At 41.8% G+C, this 19,074-nt stretch overlaps 1 protein-coding gene across 1 annotated transcript in view; it reads left to right on the top strand.

The window, feature by feature from the left end:
• Window positions 1-19,074, top strand: part of EFHC2 (EF-hand domain containing 2) — an 80,717-nt gene that overhangs the window by 57,414 nt on the left and 4,229 nt on the right. The window contains exons 11-14 of the mRNA XM_068155296.1: window positions 308-441; window positions 8,788-8,985; window positions 9,562-9,654; window positions 18,913-19,018. Of these exons, the coding sequence (XP_068011397.1) occupies window positions 308-441; window positions 8,788-8,985; window positions 9,562-9,654; window positions 18,913-19,018 (531 nt within the window). The remainder of the gene's footprint in view (window positions 1-307; window positions 442-8,787; window positions 8,986-9,561; window positions 9,655-18,912; window positions 19,019-19,074) is intronic.

The raw sequence follows: 19,074 nt of genomic DNA, 5'->3' as shown, positions 1-19,074 counted from the left end.
CAATACAATGCTTGAAGCAGAAGTGGATGTCCATTTGTGTGGCTTGAATAAGCTTTCTGAGAATGCATGATTTGATGGTTTTTGTTTAATCTTTTATATTCTCAGTAGGAAGCATTTTTTTTAGTAGCAAGCTTCCCTCCAAGCTTAACATAGTGCTGATTTATGCATTTGAAGCAAGACAATGAAGAAACCAGTAATACTTAGCAGTTCAGCATCGCCCTGCATCTTGGCAACTTTTGCTGGTATGTGCATAGTTGGATGCACAGAGCTTTTCTTCCTAATCTTTGTCTTGTTTTCCTCTGTGAAGTTCTCTGTGGCTGATGCTGGTGTCATCTTCAAGAAACTGAAAGACATGACCGAACCTCATTCCCGAGAAATCAGACGGATGTTTGCAGCTACTGACCCTGAGCATACTAAGGTGATTGAATATGACTCTTTCAGGTAAGACAGTGGCTTGCTGGTTTGGGGTTTTTTGTTATATTTAATGAAGGCACATTCCCCAAAAATGTGTAAAGCATGACTGTTTCATATGCCTTCTGCATGTGTTAGCTGATGAATAGCATACATTTGTTTTTCATTTGCTTGGAGACTGTGTCTGAAAAAGAAAATTAATTCATGCCCCAGGAAAAAAGAGAAATGTTATAGTTTCAAGTTAGCTGAAAAGCACAACTCAAAACTCTCTACTTTTCATGGAACTGTCACAAAGTATTGTGAAGAAGGGCAAGCCAGCAGTAATACATATACTGAAAGATAAAGAAGAGTCCATCCTGAGAGTCAAAACAATTAATTAGCATTTTTGAAATTCAATAAGGAATGTTTTGATTTGCCTTTTGAAAATGGTGTCATTTAGGTTTTGAGCCCTTGAGAGCCTTCATGGAACTGAGGTATAATGAAATGATAGAATGCAGTGGTAAGCATCTTTTTAAAAGGCTGGAAAGCAGTAGTGAGAGTAGTAATTAATGCTTGGCTAGTAATTTCAGCATAGATGATGGGAGTGGAAATCAGGATTCTGGCAAATGTATAGATACTTGAAAGAAGAAATCATGCTCAGATGCAAGCTGATTTCAGTTTATCTTGCAACCAGAATACTTGAACACATGAACTGCGTTGAGTACTGGCACAGTTAATGGTGTGGAACGTGGAAGGAAGTTTTACCCAGAAGTATTCTGTTTTCACAGTGACAATACGCTATGTATTTAGGAAATGTTGTAATAACTAAAGCATATAAGTGGATATCTTTTGTGTAGAATGTCATCCCTGTAGGAATGTTAACCAAGGCAGAAATTACATCTGCAATATCTCAGAAGGTACATAGGTCAGCAGAAGATTTCTACCAGCAATTCAAAGTGAAGGTAGTGAGAAATGAAAACAAGCTGGTATTCAGAAATGAAAAATATGTTACTAAAAGGCTGGTCTTAAATGGAGAGGCCACAATTATTGACAGCTTTTGGCCAAAGTATTTCTAGACCTAGATATTTTACTCAACAGAAGCAAGATTTTGAGTTATTAATTACATCACGGGGAAAAATGTTATTACTAGAGTAAGAAGAGCAGAAAATGGAAAGTTGAAGTACATCTGGAGCAGCATTATAGCACTTGGAGAAGGGTTTCAATTTATATGCACAATAGCTGTTTAAAATCAAGTAATTATGGTTTTAATACAAATTACAGAGTAATCATCTGCAAGACTATCTTTTTACATGCACTAAGGGAAGGTCAAAGTTTTGGAACATTTGCATGATGAAATTGGTGGAGCACACTTTAGAAGAAGTGATTGTGCTTTTAAATAGCACAAAAAGATTTTTGTTTATCAAGAAAAGACTCAGCTGAGTGGAAATCTAATCATGGTCCTATTCTGTACAGCTGTGAAAAGCCCAGATGTTTAATTTAGAGTAGTGCTGGTCTGTGGCATGGAGTAAGATATTTCTGGTTATACGGTATTTAGGCGCTTGGGTTTGGTAAAAGAGCAATAGCCCTCTTCGTGAGCAAGAGAGAAAGCAGGAGAAGCCATGTAATAAATGTTTTCTTGTCCTCCATGCTCACCTGGGCCAGTCTGACCACTGAGTAATGGTCTGCACCCCTCCTGTGGTGGAACTGTGAGGAATCTAACAGGAAATTTTCACAGTGCCAGAGGAAGAATTTGCCTGTAAGGAGCATTTAGCTTCTGTGTTTTGTAGTGATAGCAGATTTTGGGTTTGGTCATTCATAAAACCCAAAAGAATTTTGGGTTTTTTGATATTGGGAAACTTTCCACTGCACCAGGCCAGCTGGCAACAGATAGAGTACAACTGTCCCAGAGAAGGGGAAAGATCACTGTATATGAGAACGGACTGTCTCCCAAAGATAAAAAGATCCTGGGTAGGGAATTGGCGGGTCTCATCGACAGGGCTTTAAACTAGTTTCGAAGGGGGAATGGGCTGAAAAGAGTCCTCTCAGACAAGAGTCTGGGGGCGACAAGCTAGAGTCGGAGGTGAAACCAGCAGCCCGGCTGAAGTGCATGTACACTAATGCACGAAGCATGGGTAACAAGCAGGAGGAGCTGGAAGCCTTGATGCAGCAGGAAAATTATGATATAGTTGCCATCACAGAGACGTGGTGGGACGACTCACACAACTGGAGCGCTGCAATTGACGGTTACAAGCTCTTCAGGAGAGACAGGCGAGGAAGAAGGGGTGGAGGGGTGGCCCTTTACATCAGGAAGGCACTAGATGCCATTGAGATGGAGACTAGGGACGATCGGGTTGAATGCTTGTGGATAAGAATTAGAGGGAAGACCAGCAGGGCAGACACCCTGGTTGGAGTCTGTTATAGACCACCCAACCAGGAGGAAGATGTTGACGAAGCATTCTATAGGCAGCTTAGGGCTGTCTCAAGATCTCCGGACCTTGTTCTCGTGGGCGACTTCAACCTGCCTGACATCTGCTGGGAACTCAACACGGCAGAGAGGAGACAGTCTAGAAGGTTTTTAGAATGCATGGAGGACAGCTTCTTATCCCAGGTGCTGCGAGAGCCTACCAGGGGCAAGGCTATGCTTGACCTCCTCTTCACCAACAGGGAAGGACTGGTGGGCGATGTGGTGGTTGGAGGGTGTTTGGGGTCCAGTGACCACGAGATAATTGAATTCTCGGTTTTTGGTCAAGCCAAGAGGGGCGGCAAGAAGACCTCCACTCTGGACTTCCGGAGGGCAGACTTTGGGTTACTCAAGGAACTAATTCAGAGGGTTCCTTGGGATAAAGCCCTTAAAAACAAAGGGGTCCAGGAGAGCTGGACCTACTTCAATGAAGAATTGTTGAAGGCTCAGGGACAGGCTGTGCCAATGTGCCAGAAGATGAGCCGCCGGGGCAGACGGCCAGCCTGGATGGTTCATGAACTTTTAATGGAACTGAGGGAAAAAAGAGAGGGTGTATCACCTTTGGAAGCGAGGGGAGGCAACCCACAGAATGTTTAAGGATGTTGCTAGGTCTTGTAGGAAGAGAATTAGGGAGGCAAAAGCACACTTGGAGCTTAAACTGGCCTCTACTGTGAAGGACAACAAAAAGTCCTTCTATAAATACATTAATAGTAAGAGGAAGGGGAAGGAAAACCTCCACTCCTTGGTGGATACGGAGGGGAACATTGTAACCAAGGATAAGGAAAAGGCAGAGATACTTAACACCTTCTTTGCCTCAATTTTTACTAGAAGGGCAGAACGTCTTCCTGACAGCTGGCCTGCAGAGCTAGCAGAAGGAGCCAGGGAGCTGCACAGTTTCCCTATGTTCCATGAGGCGGTGGTTGGAACTCTCCTTAGCAGCTTGGATCCCCACAAGTCCATGGGACCAGATGGGATTCATCCTAGGGTGCTGAGAGAGCTGGCAGATGAGCTGGCCAAGCCACTCTCCATAATTTTCCAGCAGTCCTGGCTCACTGGCGAGGTCCCAGAGGACTGGAAGCTGGCCAACGTGGTGCCCATCCATAAGAAGGGCCGGTTGGATGAGCCAGGGAATTACAGGCCTGTCAGCCTGACCTCAGTGCCAGGCAAGATCATGGAACAGGTCATCCTGAGTGCAATAACACAACACTTACAGGATGGCCAAGGGATCAGGCCTAGCCAGCATGGATTTAGGAAGGGCAGGTCCTGCCTGAGCAACCTGATCTCCTTCTATGATCAGGTGACCCGCCTGGTGGATGTGGGGAGGCCTGTTGATGTAGTCTACCTGGACCTCAGCAAGGCCTTTGACACCGTCCCCCAAAGCAAACTGCTGGCCAAGCTGTCAGCCCATGGCTTGGACGGGAGCACACTGCGATGGGTTAGGAACTGGCTGGAGGGCCGAGCCCAGAGAGTGGTGGTGAATGGAGCCACATCCAGCTGGCAGCCAGTCACTAGTGGTGTGCCCCAAGGATCAGTGCTGGGCCCTGTGCTCTTTTACATCTTTATTGATGATCTGGATGAGGGCATTGAGTCCATCATCAGTAAATTTGCTGACGACACCAAGCTGGGGGCAAGAGTTGATCTGCTGGAGGGAAGAGAGGCTCTGCAGAGAGACCTCAACAGGCTGGACAGATGGGCAGAATCCAACGGCATGAGATTGAACACATCCAAGTGCCGGGTTCTGCACATTGGCCACAACAACCCCATGCAGTGCTACAGGCTGGGGTCAGAGTGGCTGGAGAGCAGCCAGGCAGAGAGGGACCTGGGGGTGCTGGTTGATGGTAGGCTTAACATGAGCCTGCAGTGTGCCCAGGCAGCCAAGAGGGCCAGTGGCATCCTGGCCTGCATCAAGAACAGTGTGGCCAGCAGGAGCAGGGAGGTCATTCTGCCCCTGTACACTGCACTGGTTAGGCCACACCTCGAGTACTGTGTCCAGTTCTGGGCCCCTCAGTTTAGGAAGGAGGTTGACTTGCTGGAACGAGTCCAGAGAAGAGCAACGAAGTTAGTGAGGAGCTTGGAACACAAGCCCTATGAGGAGAGGCTGAGGGAGCTGGGGCTGCTTAGCCTGGAGAAGAGGAGACTCAGGGGTGACCTTATCACTCTCTACAACTACCTGAAGGGAGGTTGTAGACAGGCTGATGATGGTCTCTTCTCCCAGGCACCCAGTACCAGAACAAGAGGACACAGTCTCAGGCTGCGCCAGGGGAGGTTCAGGTTGGATGTTAGGAAGAAGTTCTATACAGAAAGAGTGATTGCGCTATGGAATGGACTGCCCGGGGAGGTGGTGGAGTCACCGTCATTGAAGGTGTTCAGAAGGAGACTTGATGGGGTGCTTGGTGCCATGGGTTAGCTGTTTGGGTGGGTTGGATTGGTTGATGGGTTGGACACGATGATCTTGAAGGTCTCTGCCAACCTGGTTTGGTTTATTCTAATTCTAATAAAGGTTTTATTTATTCTAATAATGTAGGAGCCTCCCAGTACCAAAGGAGAGGCCTACCAGAAAGATGAGGAGAGACTTTGTGAGGGAGTGTAATGGGAATGAGGAGTAATATTTTCAAATTGAAAGAGGCTAGATTTAGATTAGATGTAACGAAGAAATTACTTACAATGAGGGTGGTGAGACACTGGAAAATGTTGCCCAGTGAGGTTGTGGCTGCCCCATCCCTGAAAGTGTTCAAGGCCATGGTGAATGGGGCTTTGAGCAACTTGGTCTAGTGGAAGGTGCCTGCCAATGGGAAGATGATCTTTAAGGTCTCTTCCAACCCAAACCACTGTATGATTATGTCTAGTAATCTTAAGGTAATAAAGGTACTTTCTGTGAACAGAATATGTATGTTTTTCTTTGGGTTTTATATTTTCTTGTGTACATCACTTTATATTTAATCTGTCATGGCATTCCATGATTATGACTAACTACAAATGATTATTTTTAGTACAGCAAATATCTGTGTGACAGCTTCAACCAGCAGGATAATCCACTTAAATACAGCTAAGGCTTTACTGTGCTCTGAATTTGGCTGTTCAGATTTCTTCCTTTTTACTTATGTAACTTTATATTTTTTGTGTTTAAAAATATATCTGTAAGTATGATGTACTGAAGCAGAGCTGTCAGTGTAACCGCTTTCATATCATAAATCTGTGGCACCTCATCCATGAAATAAATACATGGTGTGCTCTGAAGCTATCCCTAAACTATTGTTAAAACCATTGAAAGGTTTGTTAAAAAAAGAAAAAACCCTTAAATTTAGGTTCTTTTACATCACATGGTCCTATCCAGACTGCTTTTTCTCATAAGCTGCAGGCAGGACATTTAAGAGACAAAGAACCATGTGGGTTTAAGAAAGATGCTTAGTTTGAGAAATAGCTCTCTTAAGCAGATAATTATTATTTCTTCATTCTCTACCAAATTTAGATTGCAATCTTTCTTATTCTTCTAGAACACACACACACACACAATAAGTAAAACAAAAGAGAACTAAGCTGTGGGAAAAATTGCTGCAGCTTGTTTCTTTTTGTCAGGCAGGGTTTAGATGTAATTCTGCTTTTGAATCTTGAGTCTCACTCATTAGTCCCTAGCAATCACTAAAATATTCCTTAATTCCCAAATGAGACAATAATTTTATCTAGGGGTTTTGGCACCTTGATTGTCACTGACTGGCTTGATAAATAAAAGTCCTTTAAAGTCCTGACACTGGAAAAAATCTGTGCCATGTAAGGAAATCCAGTCTGTGGAAACATTCAGAGAGGCGATGTTATCTACACGCCTTCAGCTTTTCTATCCCAAGCTTTTAGAGGGCCAGATTTGTCAGGCAGTATTGTCATCTTCTTTATGTTTGCAGTAGTATCACTGCAGGCTACAGGAGGGAGGATGCAGTTTTGTCTGGATCTCTGAATGTTGCTGGAATATTCAGTACGTTGAATAATCATACTGACAAAATAATGGTAATGTTAATAGCTGAACTAAGCTTTGGCCATTGGGGTTGTGTAATCTCAGTGGAGGTTTACTACTGTCAGCAACTTGTATTCTCCTTATATTTATCTCCTGCCACTGCAAGTAGAAGATCTTTCTGGTTTGTTTGACATGAAAAAAACATCAGTTGAATCAAAGTAGGCACTATACAGTGTTTAGCCTGCTTTTTTAATAGCTGGGTAAGTGCAATCTTACTCTATGAAAAAATGTCTTACTTTGAACTGTACCATACAAGCCTATGAGAAAAAGCAAGTAAAAAATGGTGTTTGTTGATAAAATTTAGTCATTTGGAAGGACATTAAGTTTCTGTGCTTTTAGTTTGCATGTGGATGTTAAGAGATCCATTATCAGATTGATTTAAGAATTTAACTACTCTGCAGCCAACAGTTTGAGTCCTGTGTCAGAACTTTGTGCATCACTAATAATTTCTTCCATTTGTTTTCAAAGATTGCTATGTCATCCTGGTGGTGCAGTACCCTCAGGGTTACCACAAGGTACAGCTCTAATTGCATCAGCAATTACAGTGAAATTTATTCTTAGTGCAGTTTATCCAGAAATATTTTATATGGTTAATCTAATTTTGATGGAGGCTCATAGGCCTATGCTGAGGCTTGCTACAAAAAAATACCCTGTTGAACAGGACTTCACCAGAGGCAAACATTTGCAATCAGAATGGCAATGTAAGCACACTAAGCCAGGTTTGACGAGAGGCCTTGTATCAGCTAAGGTAACCTACAGGCCATTTTTTTTCCAGGAGAGCGGGAAGCCTCGTAAGTTTCCTTGCATGCCTCACTGCTGGTCTTTTCTTCCCTTGATTGTATTAACATCTGGGACACATGAAGGACTCTGTAATCAGTGAAGGCAACAAAACTCCTACTGCAAAGACAATGCAGTCTTCAAAATCAGCCCTTCTCCTCCCCTCCACCAGCTCTAGAAAGCAAAGGGAGATCTTTCTGAACTTTAATTATTAGTCCTGGTTCTAATCTCCAAGCTTGTGCCCTCGGGATTTTACCCAGAAATCACTCAAGCTCTGTCATCAGCATCAAATCTTTGCTATTTACAGGAACAACTAGTCATTTGGTGCCAGCACTGGCTCATCAGATGGATCTCAGAAACATTTCTTCTTCCTTAGACTGGGCTATTGAGCAGCATAAGCAATTTTTAGCTCTTCCTTGTATGGGATTTCATTCTCTGCTGATGATCTCAAAGCATAAACTGGTCTTGCTACTCTCTCCTGTCTTCCATTCTTGCTGGGAGGGCAAGTGTTGCTTTCTGCCCTCTCTTTGTGACCAATTTCTGTTTCTCTTCCCCCATCTTTGCCCTTAAAGCTACCCATCAGCGTAAACTAACAATGCTATGTGAAGTCTGGCTTGACACTTGATTAATATTCTTTTCTCTGATGGGTTCTTCTCCTCCCTTGTCCTCTGCTGTTTTTAATCCTCTCTATTTTATGCAGCTGCTATTCTGCATGTTTTGTGTTTACAGATTAATTAATCATATGCTGCAGAATGTAAAACATTATTAGATAGGGACAAAACAGGGTAATAACTTGTTCATTCTCTATGCCAGTATGGCATCCCTGATAAAAGGCTTCAGTAGTAGTAGTTGTTGTTGTTATTACTATCATCATCATCATTATTATTGCCATTATTATTATTACTACTATGGTATGTATGCCAGCTACTGACAAAAAACTCCTGCGGGATTTTCAGAGTTCAGGTAATGTTCATTAGACCTCCTTGAACAGATTTCAAGTTTAAGTAGATACATTCTTTAAAGATCTAAATGCAGCATTTTATGGTCAGTGCACTTCAGTATTTATTTTTCCCCCTGTCTGAAATGTACTGATTATCAACTGGCTTTAATTCCTTTGCTTAAAACTAACTTAGTCTGTTGTTCTTGTGAACAGAAACTTGATAGTTGATATCACCGGTGGAGCATTTTCAGAGCATGAAATGATGACACTGGGACGCCATTACAGTGAGAAAGACAATTATGAAATGGACCTCCACTTCCTCCTTGCAGTGGCTCAAGAACAATTGAAGAAAAACAACTTTGAGAATTTTGGACAAATGTCTGCAGCGTTTCTGTACAACGATCGTGAAAAGCAAGTCACCTCTGTATAGTCTAAGCTGTTACTTGAGAAGCTCTGCTCGTAAACCTATGTACTTTATGTTTGTTCCTAAGCAAATAATATATTGTGGCTAAAAAATATTATTTGTAATGTTAGGCCTCTCCCAACACTTGACAGCAGACAAGAAAAGGACAGCCTTTCTGTCTCTTCTTTATTTTGCTTGTGGACCTTTTATTACAGCTGCTGTGCTGAACATCCTGTGCCATAATCAGATGCCTGTTCACATGCAAAACAGAGTTATTTTAAATCAGAGGGGGAAAATAGTAATCTAAGGGGTGAAAAAAGGATTTAGAGATGATTCTCTGTGTGACCTGTTTGCCCTTTTTGTGCTCTGATGTTCCCGATAAAGAATCACAGGGAAATGTTAGGGACCTCAGCATGGGGGGACTGGCCACCATGTGCACTGCAATTTATTGGCTGTGTAACAGGAAAATTTCATAAAGACTTGAATTTTCTTTTCCTCTGATATCCTTCATGTGTTTTCCTATTCACAGTAATACTCAAACTGAAAACTACCTAATGCACATTTCTCACACTCTGTTTTTGTAGACATGGAGTGCTGCCCCGTGAGGTTTGCAGGACTGTTTGCAAGTCCTTTAAGTTGCCACTGGCTGATGATGATCTACAAGCTTTACTGACCATGTAAGTCAAGGGCAGACGGTATGACCTGCATGCATGGGTGCAAATCAGTGCTAAATATCTACTTCAGAGACAATGCTTAAGATTTGTCATTTATCTAATGTTAACCATTTCATGGTGCTTATTTTGCCCCTATACACACAGACTGTATAGAATATTTATAATCAGCTGAGGTGCATCAATATTAGTAACTTCTCTTTGTTTTGTTTTTTGTTCCATATAACCTGTTTTTTGACAGGTTATATGGAATTAGTCTTCTGGGAATTAGCTACTGAAACTTGTCATTATCAATGACATCCTCTTCTTTTTGTGTTAGTTGTTCCTGCATATGTATAAGGTGAAAACAATAATCTGATGAAAGAGCATTATATCAGTTTTAAGAAACATACCAAGATGAGTACAATGAAGTGTCCTTGAATCAAGTAGACATCATCAGTAATAGACAAAAGTGATTTCCTCCTCCAATTAATCTCATCTGAAGCATATTTTATTGCAATCAAAAAGCAAAAGGATTGTTGGCATGGTTTTGGTACTTTTCCATGACACATTTAATTGTTTTGAAACAAATTGCTTGGCTAGGTGTATTAATGGGAATAGAAGTTAAAAGAACTCTTATTCAGTACACTTGTATCAAAGGCTAGAGTTCAGAGTCACCTGTCCTGTTTTGCACACTCATGTCTTGTTGAGTTTGATTTTCATGGCCAGATTTTCTGGTAACAGGTTTAAATGTGCACTCATTGGTATCTTCTTTCTCTTCTTTCCCCTCTTGCCTTTATGGGTGTTGTGGGTTTAAGACTAACCATAGAGTTGAAAAGTGCTCCAAGGAGCTAGATAGGCACAAGAAATGGTAATCTCTTGTTATTCTATCCCATAAGCCCTGCATCTGCTAAGTATACAGGTTTCAGAGTCAATTCAGGCCTTTTCTGCCTCTCTCTGTTCCCAGCATAGATCTCTTATCACTTGTGATGTGGGCAAGGTTTGCTGCCTGGCTCAGGCTTGGCAAAGCCAGTTTTGTAGCGGTGCCATTAAGCCTAGCTTGGGAGGTAGGGAGGCATGGTGGGAGGCCTGGGGGGGGCATTGAAGCCTGGGTTGTTGGAAGGCTTTTGGCTTAATGAGACATTTGTAAGCTGAAATATGAATTTGGGTGTTTTACATTCATGTAAATAGTGTAAGTATTTGTACACAGTATAGCCATTTAAATTTCCAGCTCTGTCTGAAGTGTTTTTATTTTACTCCATTTGGGAGGGGTAAGATGTATTTTCTGTCTGCTCTAAAACTAAACTAAGACAGTTTGTCTATGCCTTGATACTGTGTTATAGGAAGAGCATGCCTTGTGTTCTGTCATGTCTGGATTCATTCAGGTAGATATGCTTCTTGTTTTCTGGAGGAAACTAAGCATCTGGATTTACCAAATAATGAGAAGACTCTTGTTTGGCAGAAACGTGGATTCATACTGCAAATAAGACTTTTTACTTAAATAAGTATCAGCAAGGCTGCATTAAGAAGCCTAAGGGGGTATTTTTCACAAAGGCCCTGTTTCCAGGCCAAAAACCTTTAGTATAGCTCCTTGCAGTAGCCAGATAGATGACTTTGGCAATTTGTTGCCATTCATCACTTCTGACAGGTTACAAGGATTAGTCATCGGAAGCATGTCTGAATTTGAACATCTAAACCTCATTGTTTAGAACTCCCACTAAGCTGCCCAACACAAAAGGTATTGGAGGACAATTGACATCCTGTATTAGACAAGTGGTTCTCATAGTTTCCACTTCATAAAGGCTGAGATTGAATAGATAGGCAGACAAGGGTCTGGGGGTTTTCCTTGACGTACTAACACAACGGTGATGAAAAACAGACGAATCTGACACATCACAGGCTCCAGAAATGTGTTTATTGTTTGTGGTATTATTCATATCAAGGAAAGCTTCTGTGAGTTGAACTTCTTTCTCCTGAAGAGTCTCCATGTAGGCAGTTAGAAAAGGAAAAGCCCAGTATACCATAATAAAAATCAGTGATAAGCTCAGAAGACAAGGAAGAGGCTAAATGCTGGATTTCACCCAGCTTTAGTCAGGCCCCCACACCAGCTTAATTAGGATTCAGATGCTGTAGGTTCTTTCTGTAGGCGTTGGGGGGAAAAAGTTACCTCCTCAGCCTGCATAAGAGCTGCACTTCTAAATTCCCATCCACTCTGTAAAGGAGCTGTGGCCAGTCTGTATTGCAGATTTCTGTATGAGAAAGGTAAATGGTATGAAGCTGGGTTTCAGAAATCAGTGTGTGAAGTACGTCATATGATAGAGTGCTATGTGTAATGCTGGTTCTAAATTACAGCCTCAGCTGCTTCAAAAGATGCCAGCTTATGTGGTGAGTTGCTGCTCTGCAGTTAAGGAAGAAGTTTGTCACTTTCTTAATAACGTGTGCAGTTGGCACTGCTTGTTAAGTCATTGTTCCATGAGGGTGCAGAGTCAGGAAAAGATTTTAAGTCTATTTAATAGGAGTTAATTTCCAGTACTTTGGAAATTAATGAGTGGAGTTGGCTGAATGAGACTTTTCCTTTCCTCTTGCTTCCTGTAGTTTTCTTTGAGAGTGAAGAATCATGCAGCAGACAGGTTTATTATTAATGAAGAGCAGCCTCACTCCTGGGGAGTTTGCAATTCAGTGTGGGCAAAGTTTGTTAACAATGTTCTCTTCCTATTTTCAGGAGGGAATGTAATTTTGTGTCCACTGATGTTTGCAAAGCAAGTGGTGGTGGTGTTCCTACTGTGTGTATCTGTATTTATATAGGAAGAAAGTAGTACAATAAAAGTTGTTGGATTGATTCCTAAGAAAATCAGCACGTATAGCTAATGCACTAGCTGGACCCTGTTCAGCTATAAAATGATGCTAGACAATGTGATCAGATAATAGTTGAAGATTTAAGTTACATGTTTATTCAGCTTTTCTATCTGAGGTTAGGTGGCAAAGACTTTTTGTAGGGCTTAATGGTTCTATTTTTCCTTTTTGAAAAGTAATATTTTATTATCAAAGTGTTTATTATTTACACTTGTAAATTATACTGCAATGATCTGTCACTTATGGAAAGCATGGGATGGGACTAGAGTTACTCACTTTGTGCTCACCTCCAGATGACCCAAAAACGTTGTTTACTGTACTCAAAGGCTGAGGTTTTGTAGGACCCTTTAATACTGTCTGTCTAGAATAAATTTTAAATCATAGGATGATGAAATATTAGGATTTAAATACCTGGCAATGTGCCCCATTTTTCTTACTTACCTGAGCTGAGTTACCAAAAAGTACTTTCTTTCTCCATGTGTACTTTGTTCACTTAGTTTTTTAATCACAGGGCAATACAGACTTTGAATCATAGTATCATAGTATCAGTCAGGGTTGGAAGGGACCACAAGGATCATCTAGTTCCAACCCCCCTGCCATGGGCAGGGACACCCCACACTAGATCAGGCTGGACAGAGCCTCATCCAGCCTGGGCTTAAACACCTCCAGGGACAGGGCTCCAACCACCTCCCTGGACAACCCATTCCAGGGCTTCACCACTCTCATGGTGAAGAACCTCCTCCTCACATCCAGCCTGAATCTCCCCACCTCCAGCTTCATTCCATTCCCCCTAGTCCTATCACTACCTGAGATCCTGAGAAGTCCCTCCCCAGCCTTCCTGTAGGCCCCCTTCAGATACTGGAAGGCCACAATGAGGTCACCTCGGAGCCTTTTCTTCTCCAGACTGAACAGCCCCAACTCCTTCAGTCTGTCCTCATAGGAGAGGTGCTCCAGCCCTCTGATCATCCTCCTGGCCCTTCTCTGGACATGTTCCAGCACCTCCATATCCCTCTTGTAATAGGGGCTCCAGAACTGGAGGCAGTACTCCAGGTGGGGTCTCACCAGAGCTGAGTAGAGGGGGAGAATCACCTCCCTTGCCCTGCTGGCCACACTTCTCCTGATGCAGCCCAGGATCTGATAGGCTTTGTGGGCTGCAAGTACTAAGCCATGCAGATAGTGTGCAATTGTTTCTACACAAAAACTACATCAGTCATCATAAATAATTCTTTAAATGTGTTCAGGCGTAATAAAAATTTATAGCTTGTTGAATGAATAAACATTGCTGAAGTGCTTAAGTAATGAATTTAGGGTTTTGTTTGTTTGTGTGTTTGTTTGGTTGTTTTTTTTCTGTTATTTTATTTACTGCAATGCTAAATGTGTGCTAACAAGAACTCAGAAAGATGCAATCACTTCCCAGAGGATATATAAACAGCTGGCAGATAAGGAAAGAAAAAATGGAGGGAAGAAAGAATGGAGAGCAAGCTTACAAGTATTACATGTTGATTGTTCCGTATTAGATGGAAATGCTGCCCCTCTTTTAAAAATATGGCTTTTAATTACTGTTAAAAAGAGTTACATAGTTCTTCATCTCTCCACAGTACTGGGGTGAGAATGTTGAACTCTGGAGGGGCGCTTGTTTTAAAACAGTTAACCCCTAGTGTCTCAGGTAGCAGCGGCTGAGACCTCCTATGTGGTCATGCCAGTTCTCAAGTCACTAGTAGGCCAGGCCAGACTTCCCTGGTTTTACCTAGCTGCCTACTTGCAATGCCTTTTTTAGGGCTGATTATTACTTTCAGGAAGCAAATCCTCTTTTCCTGATACATCGAGTGTCCTGGTAACAGGAGCAGGCCTGGAAATGGTGGCAGGATCTTTCTCGTGTGGTCTTCTGCTCACTATCTTTGATGCGTGAGACTCCCTGTGCCTTTTTTTGATGAAGAGATGCTCTAGCATTAGTGTTTGGTTTTCTTTAAATAAATTATTTCTGTTATTCAGTATCCTGAGGAACTGATGATTCAATTTATAGTTGTTCAAGATGTAAACAAATATATACAGAGGAGAGTAGCCATCACTTAATTCATACTGATCAGTTGCATGGACTTGCCTGTGCTTGCTGGTTTAACTCTTTTTCATGTGAGCAGTTTATGACAGTTTATGTGTATTCCACAGAGGCTTTCAAAGAGGCTAAAGAATCCCAGATATTTTTTCCCTAAGGTTAAAGCAGCAGGATGCTTCTCCCTTTATTATTATTATTATTATCAGATTGACTTCTTAATAAATATTGTTTAAAACTAAGCAATTAAAAACCTCTCTGCATGTACATCAACTTGTCACACAAATATTTGGGTTAAAGATTTCTTGATGGAAAAAATAAAATATAAGTAGCCTTTACTCACCAAAGCATCTTCAGGAATGGTCATAATGGGATGTATCCAGATAGCTGGGGTATTTAATTATGAATGTATTTTCAGAAGCAGAGGTGTGCCATTATTTCTGCACTGACAAAGGAAAAAAATAAAGCTCTGCCAACTATGATAGGGATGGGGGATGTGACTTTCATGGCCTAAAATCACATGCCTTGGTGAAGTCACAGGGCAAAACTGAAGAGAAACACAGTTTCAAGAGATCTTTGTTGCATCTTCTTGATAAGACAAATCTAATTTCCTTTCCTGAAGAGCACTGTCAGTTTCAGTGGTATTAACTCCAGCCCCTGAAATGTATGACATCTCTGTCCTAATAATGCACTATTTGATAACATCTCCTCAGTCCATCTGGATACTCTGTGCCAAATTGCAAGTGTGTGCTTTTAGTGGATTGATACAGTAAGTCACAGCAGGAAAGAGATGTAAAGAGCAGATTTTTTTCCTTTTTTTTTTGAATTATGCTAGGGTAATATTTTAAGCTGCTTCCTGTTTAAATATGGGATTTAGGAATCCTATTTCCTCTACCCATCTTAAAATCTTTGCTTATAGTTAACTTCATGTCCATGTTGTCATCTCAGTTTGCTAGTGCTGTCACATCAGAGGACTTTTCTCCACGTTAATGTTTGGCAAAAGCAGAAGCAACACTTTCCTTAACTTCATTTTCTCAACATAAAGTTTAAGCAGTTGCACACATTCACTTGTTCTTTATTTATAAATCCTGCTTACACAGCTCTGCATCTTGGCAGTACACTTATTCTTTTGACTTTTTATAATGACTAGCAGATAAATGCATACAGAGTAAGAGAAAAAAAAATTGTCATGCAATTCTGAAATTCAAAATCACAGTATCACAGCATGACAGTATCACAGTATAGCCAAGGTTGGAAGAGACCTCAAGGATCATTGAGTCCAACCTGTCACCACAGACCCCATGACTAGACCATGGCACCAAGTGCCACATCCAGTCTCCTCTTGAACACCTCCAGGGATGGGGACTCCACCACCTCCCTGGGCAGCACATTCCAATGACCAATGACTCTCTCCGTGAAGAACTTTCTCCTCACCTCGAGCCTAAACTTCCCCTGGCGCAGCTTGAGACTGTGTCCCCTTGTTCTGGTGCTGCTTACCTGGGACAAGAGACCAACCCCTTCCTGGCTACAAGCACCTTTCAGGTAGTTGTAGAGGGCAATGAGGTCACCCCTGAGCCTTCTCTTCTCCAGGCTAAACAATCCCAGCTCCCTCAGCCTCTCCTCACAGGGCTGTGCTCAAGGCCTCTCCCCAGCCTTGTTGCCATTCTCTGGACACGTTCAAGTGTCTCGATTTCTTTATTAAACTGAGGGGCCCAGAACTGGACACAGTACTCAAGGTGCAGCCTAACCAATGCAGAGTACAGGGGCACAATGACTTCCCTGCTCCTGCTGGCCACACTATTCCTAATGCAGGCCAGGATGCCATTGGCCTTCTTGGCCACCTGGGCACACTGCTGTGTGCCATAGTTCTTGGTGGATTTTTTGTTGTTTGGTTTTGGGTGTTTGTTTGTTTGTTTTGTTTTACCAAGAGGTATAAGCTTCTTTATTGTCTTGTTAATTCCAAGGCAAAATTTTTCTTTTCCCAATTGCTACCTGCAAAAAACCTGAAGCAAACAAGAACCCCCTAGAAGTGGGAAGGATCCTTTTCTTCTTTATTTGATATATATTCCCCAAAAGTAAGGCTTTATGAAAAAGTTATCTTGTGTGTAAGCTATCACAAAGAAGCAAGCTATCAGAGGAGGATTTCTTATGGCAGTGTTTCAGGCTCCTCTTTGGTACTAGTAACAGTAGCATTCTTTTCTGACTTTGCTTTCATCTTCAGCATAACTCACTGTACTTAACATCCCAGTTTATCACTAACATCTCTGTTTATGGCTCTCAGTATATTTTATTATTATCTCTCCTGCTGACTGTTAAATGAAAGGTGTGGGGGAAGGAGGAGGAGAGCATGAGTTGCAGTTTATTGCAGTTTATTTTTGTCACTAGATTTATTTCTCCTTTTATCCAATATTGTTTTCCCAGTTTTTGCTGTAAATTCTCCCTTAAAGTACCTTGCTTAATTTTTACCAGAGCCCTCTGCAGTGATTGAAGGGGTTTGAGACCCATATTTTGTGCAATGTGCTGCCCAGGGAGGTGGTGGAGTCACCATCCCTGGAGGTGTTCAAGAGGAGATTGGATGTGGCACTTGGTGCCATGGTCTAGTCATGAGGTCTGTGTGACAAGTTGGACTCGATGATCCTCGAGGTCTCTTCCAACCTTAGTGATACTGTGATACTCTAACTTGATATCTCTCACCAAAGAATAGGTATTGGGAGAAGGGCAACAAAATTGGTGAGGGGTTTGGAACACAAGCCCTATGAGGAGAGGATGAGGGAGCTGGGATTGCTTAGCCTGGAGAAGAGGAGACTCAGGGGTGACCTTATTGCTCTCTACAACTACCTGAAGGGAGGTTGTAGACAGGCGGATGTTGGTCTCTTCTCCCAGGCAACCAGCACCAGAACATGAGGACACAGTCTTGAGCTGCACCAGGGGAGGTTTAGGCTGGAGGTTAGGAAGAAGTTCTACACAGAGAGAGTGATTGCCCATTGGAATGGGCTGCCTGGGGAGGTGGTGGAGTCCCCATCATTGGAGGTGTTCAGGAGGAGACTTGATGGGGTTCTTGGTTTCATGATTTAGTTGGTTGGGTGGTGTTGGATGCGATAATCTTGAAGGTCTCTTCCAACCTGGTCTGGTCTATTCTATTCTAATTCTATTCTATTCTAATTCTATTCTATTCTATTCTATTCTATTCTATTCTATTCTATTCTATTCTATTCTATTCTATTCTATTCTATTCTATTCTATTCTATTCTATTCTATTCTAATTGTATACTTCTGTTCATGAACCCTAGTGAAGCATAGACACTTCCAGGGTGTGCTTATCTGCTTAAACCAGATCCCTTTTATCTGTAGGTAGTGTTAGGTCAGGCAGATGTCATTCCCAGAGTCTGCTAGTACAGTATTTATAACAGAGCAGTTTGGCTGTTCATTTCAGCAATGATTTGAATGGTGGCTTCAGCTTGCAGGTCTAGCATTTGAGTAGTCCCACTGAAGTAAGAGTGGTTCTCCAAGTGCCTGGATCACCCAAAGGTCTTGCTAAATGAGGACTTTTTTCTGAAGCTGCTTCATCCAAATCAGTGGCAAGAAGAATGAAGCGGCTTGCAAATCTGCTTCCACGCGGTTTGTTGTCATGTTACTTGTTATTAGAGCAGGCTAATGCTTTTAGAAGTTTAAAGGAGGGAGATAACATGTTCCACTTGTACCTGTAGACCCTAGCTGGCTGCATATATATCTTCATGAATTTAGAGGAGTGTCATAATTAACACAAATATGTATTTATTCCATAGAAATAGAGAACAATGCCATAGAATAACTTGCAAAGAGCAAGGTTTGTGGGTTTTCAGTCTGTCATTTGATACATTAGAGTTGCATATTTGTAAATTATAAATTGATCCCAAGGTGTGTGCAAACAGCACTTTTGAAGGATTGCTTGTTTTCTGGTAATGTCCAGAAGCCATTTAAAAGCAGCTTAGTTGTTTTATAGTCCAGCTCTCCCGTATCATTCTGATTCTTTTCTACAGACAGGAATCATAAATTGATCACCCCAACTTTATGTTTGTCACCAGTTGTGAGATCCCAGTATTGGGAAAGGTTGGGCAATCCTTCAAAAGTAAAATGAAATTAGTTGAAATGAAGTAAAACTTAAAGAGGTTGAATTCTACTCTGAAAGACAATAATAAGGTATAAAAGTATGGAATAGGATGTATGATACAGAAATCCTGACAGCCTGGTGGTAGGTTTTGTACTCTTTCCAGTGTTTGGTAATAAAGGAGTAAGAAAGCTATTATCCAAAAGGTTGTATATTAGTATGGTGTAGATAACATGATACAAATTTGTTGATAATTTCCTCTCACCTTAACTCATTTCATGGATATTCTGCTTAGGTTTGAAGGTGACCATAAGCAAGTGGAATATAAAAAGTTTGTGGATGCGCTGAACTGGAGAGAGAATCCAATCCCTGCTTTCCAGACAATAAAGGTTCCTCCCAAGGTAAAACCAGTGTCACTGAGCAAAAGCACAGTACAGTACATTGATATAACCTGTCC

Source organism: Melanerpes formicivorus, unplaced genomic scaffold (assembly GCF_026170545.1).
Source record: "Melanerpes formicivorus ecotype bairdi unplaced genomic scaffold, bMelFor1.0.p_v2 SCAF_30, whole genome shotgun sequence".
NCBI classification, from domain to species: domain Eukaryota; kingdom Metazoa; phylum Chordata; class Aves; order Piciformes; family Picidae; genus Melanerpes; species Melanerpes formicivorus.
Note: the sequence above shows the minus strand (reverse complement) of the source record. Positions and strands in the feature narration are given on the sequence as shown.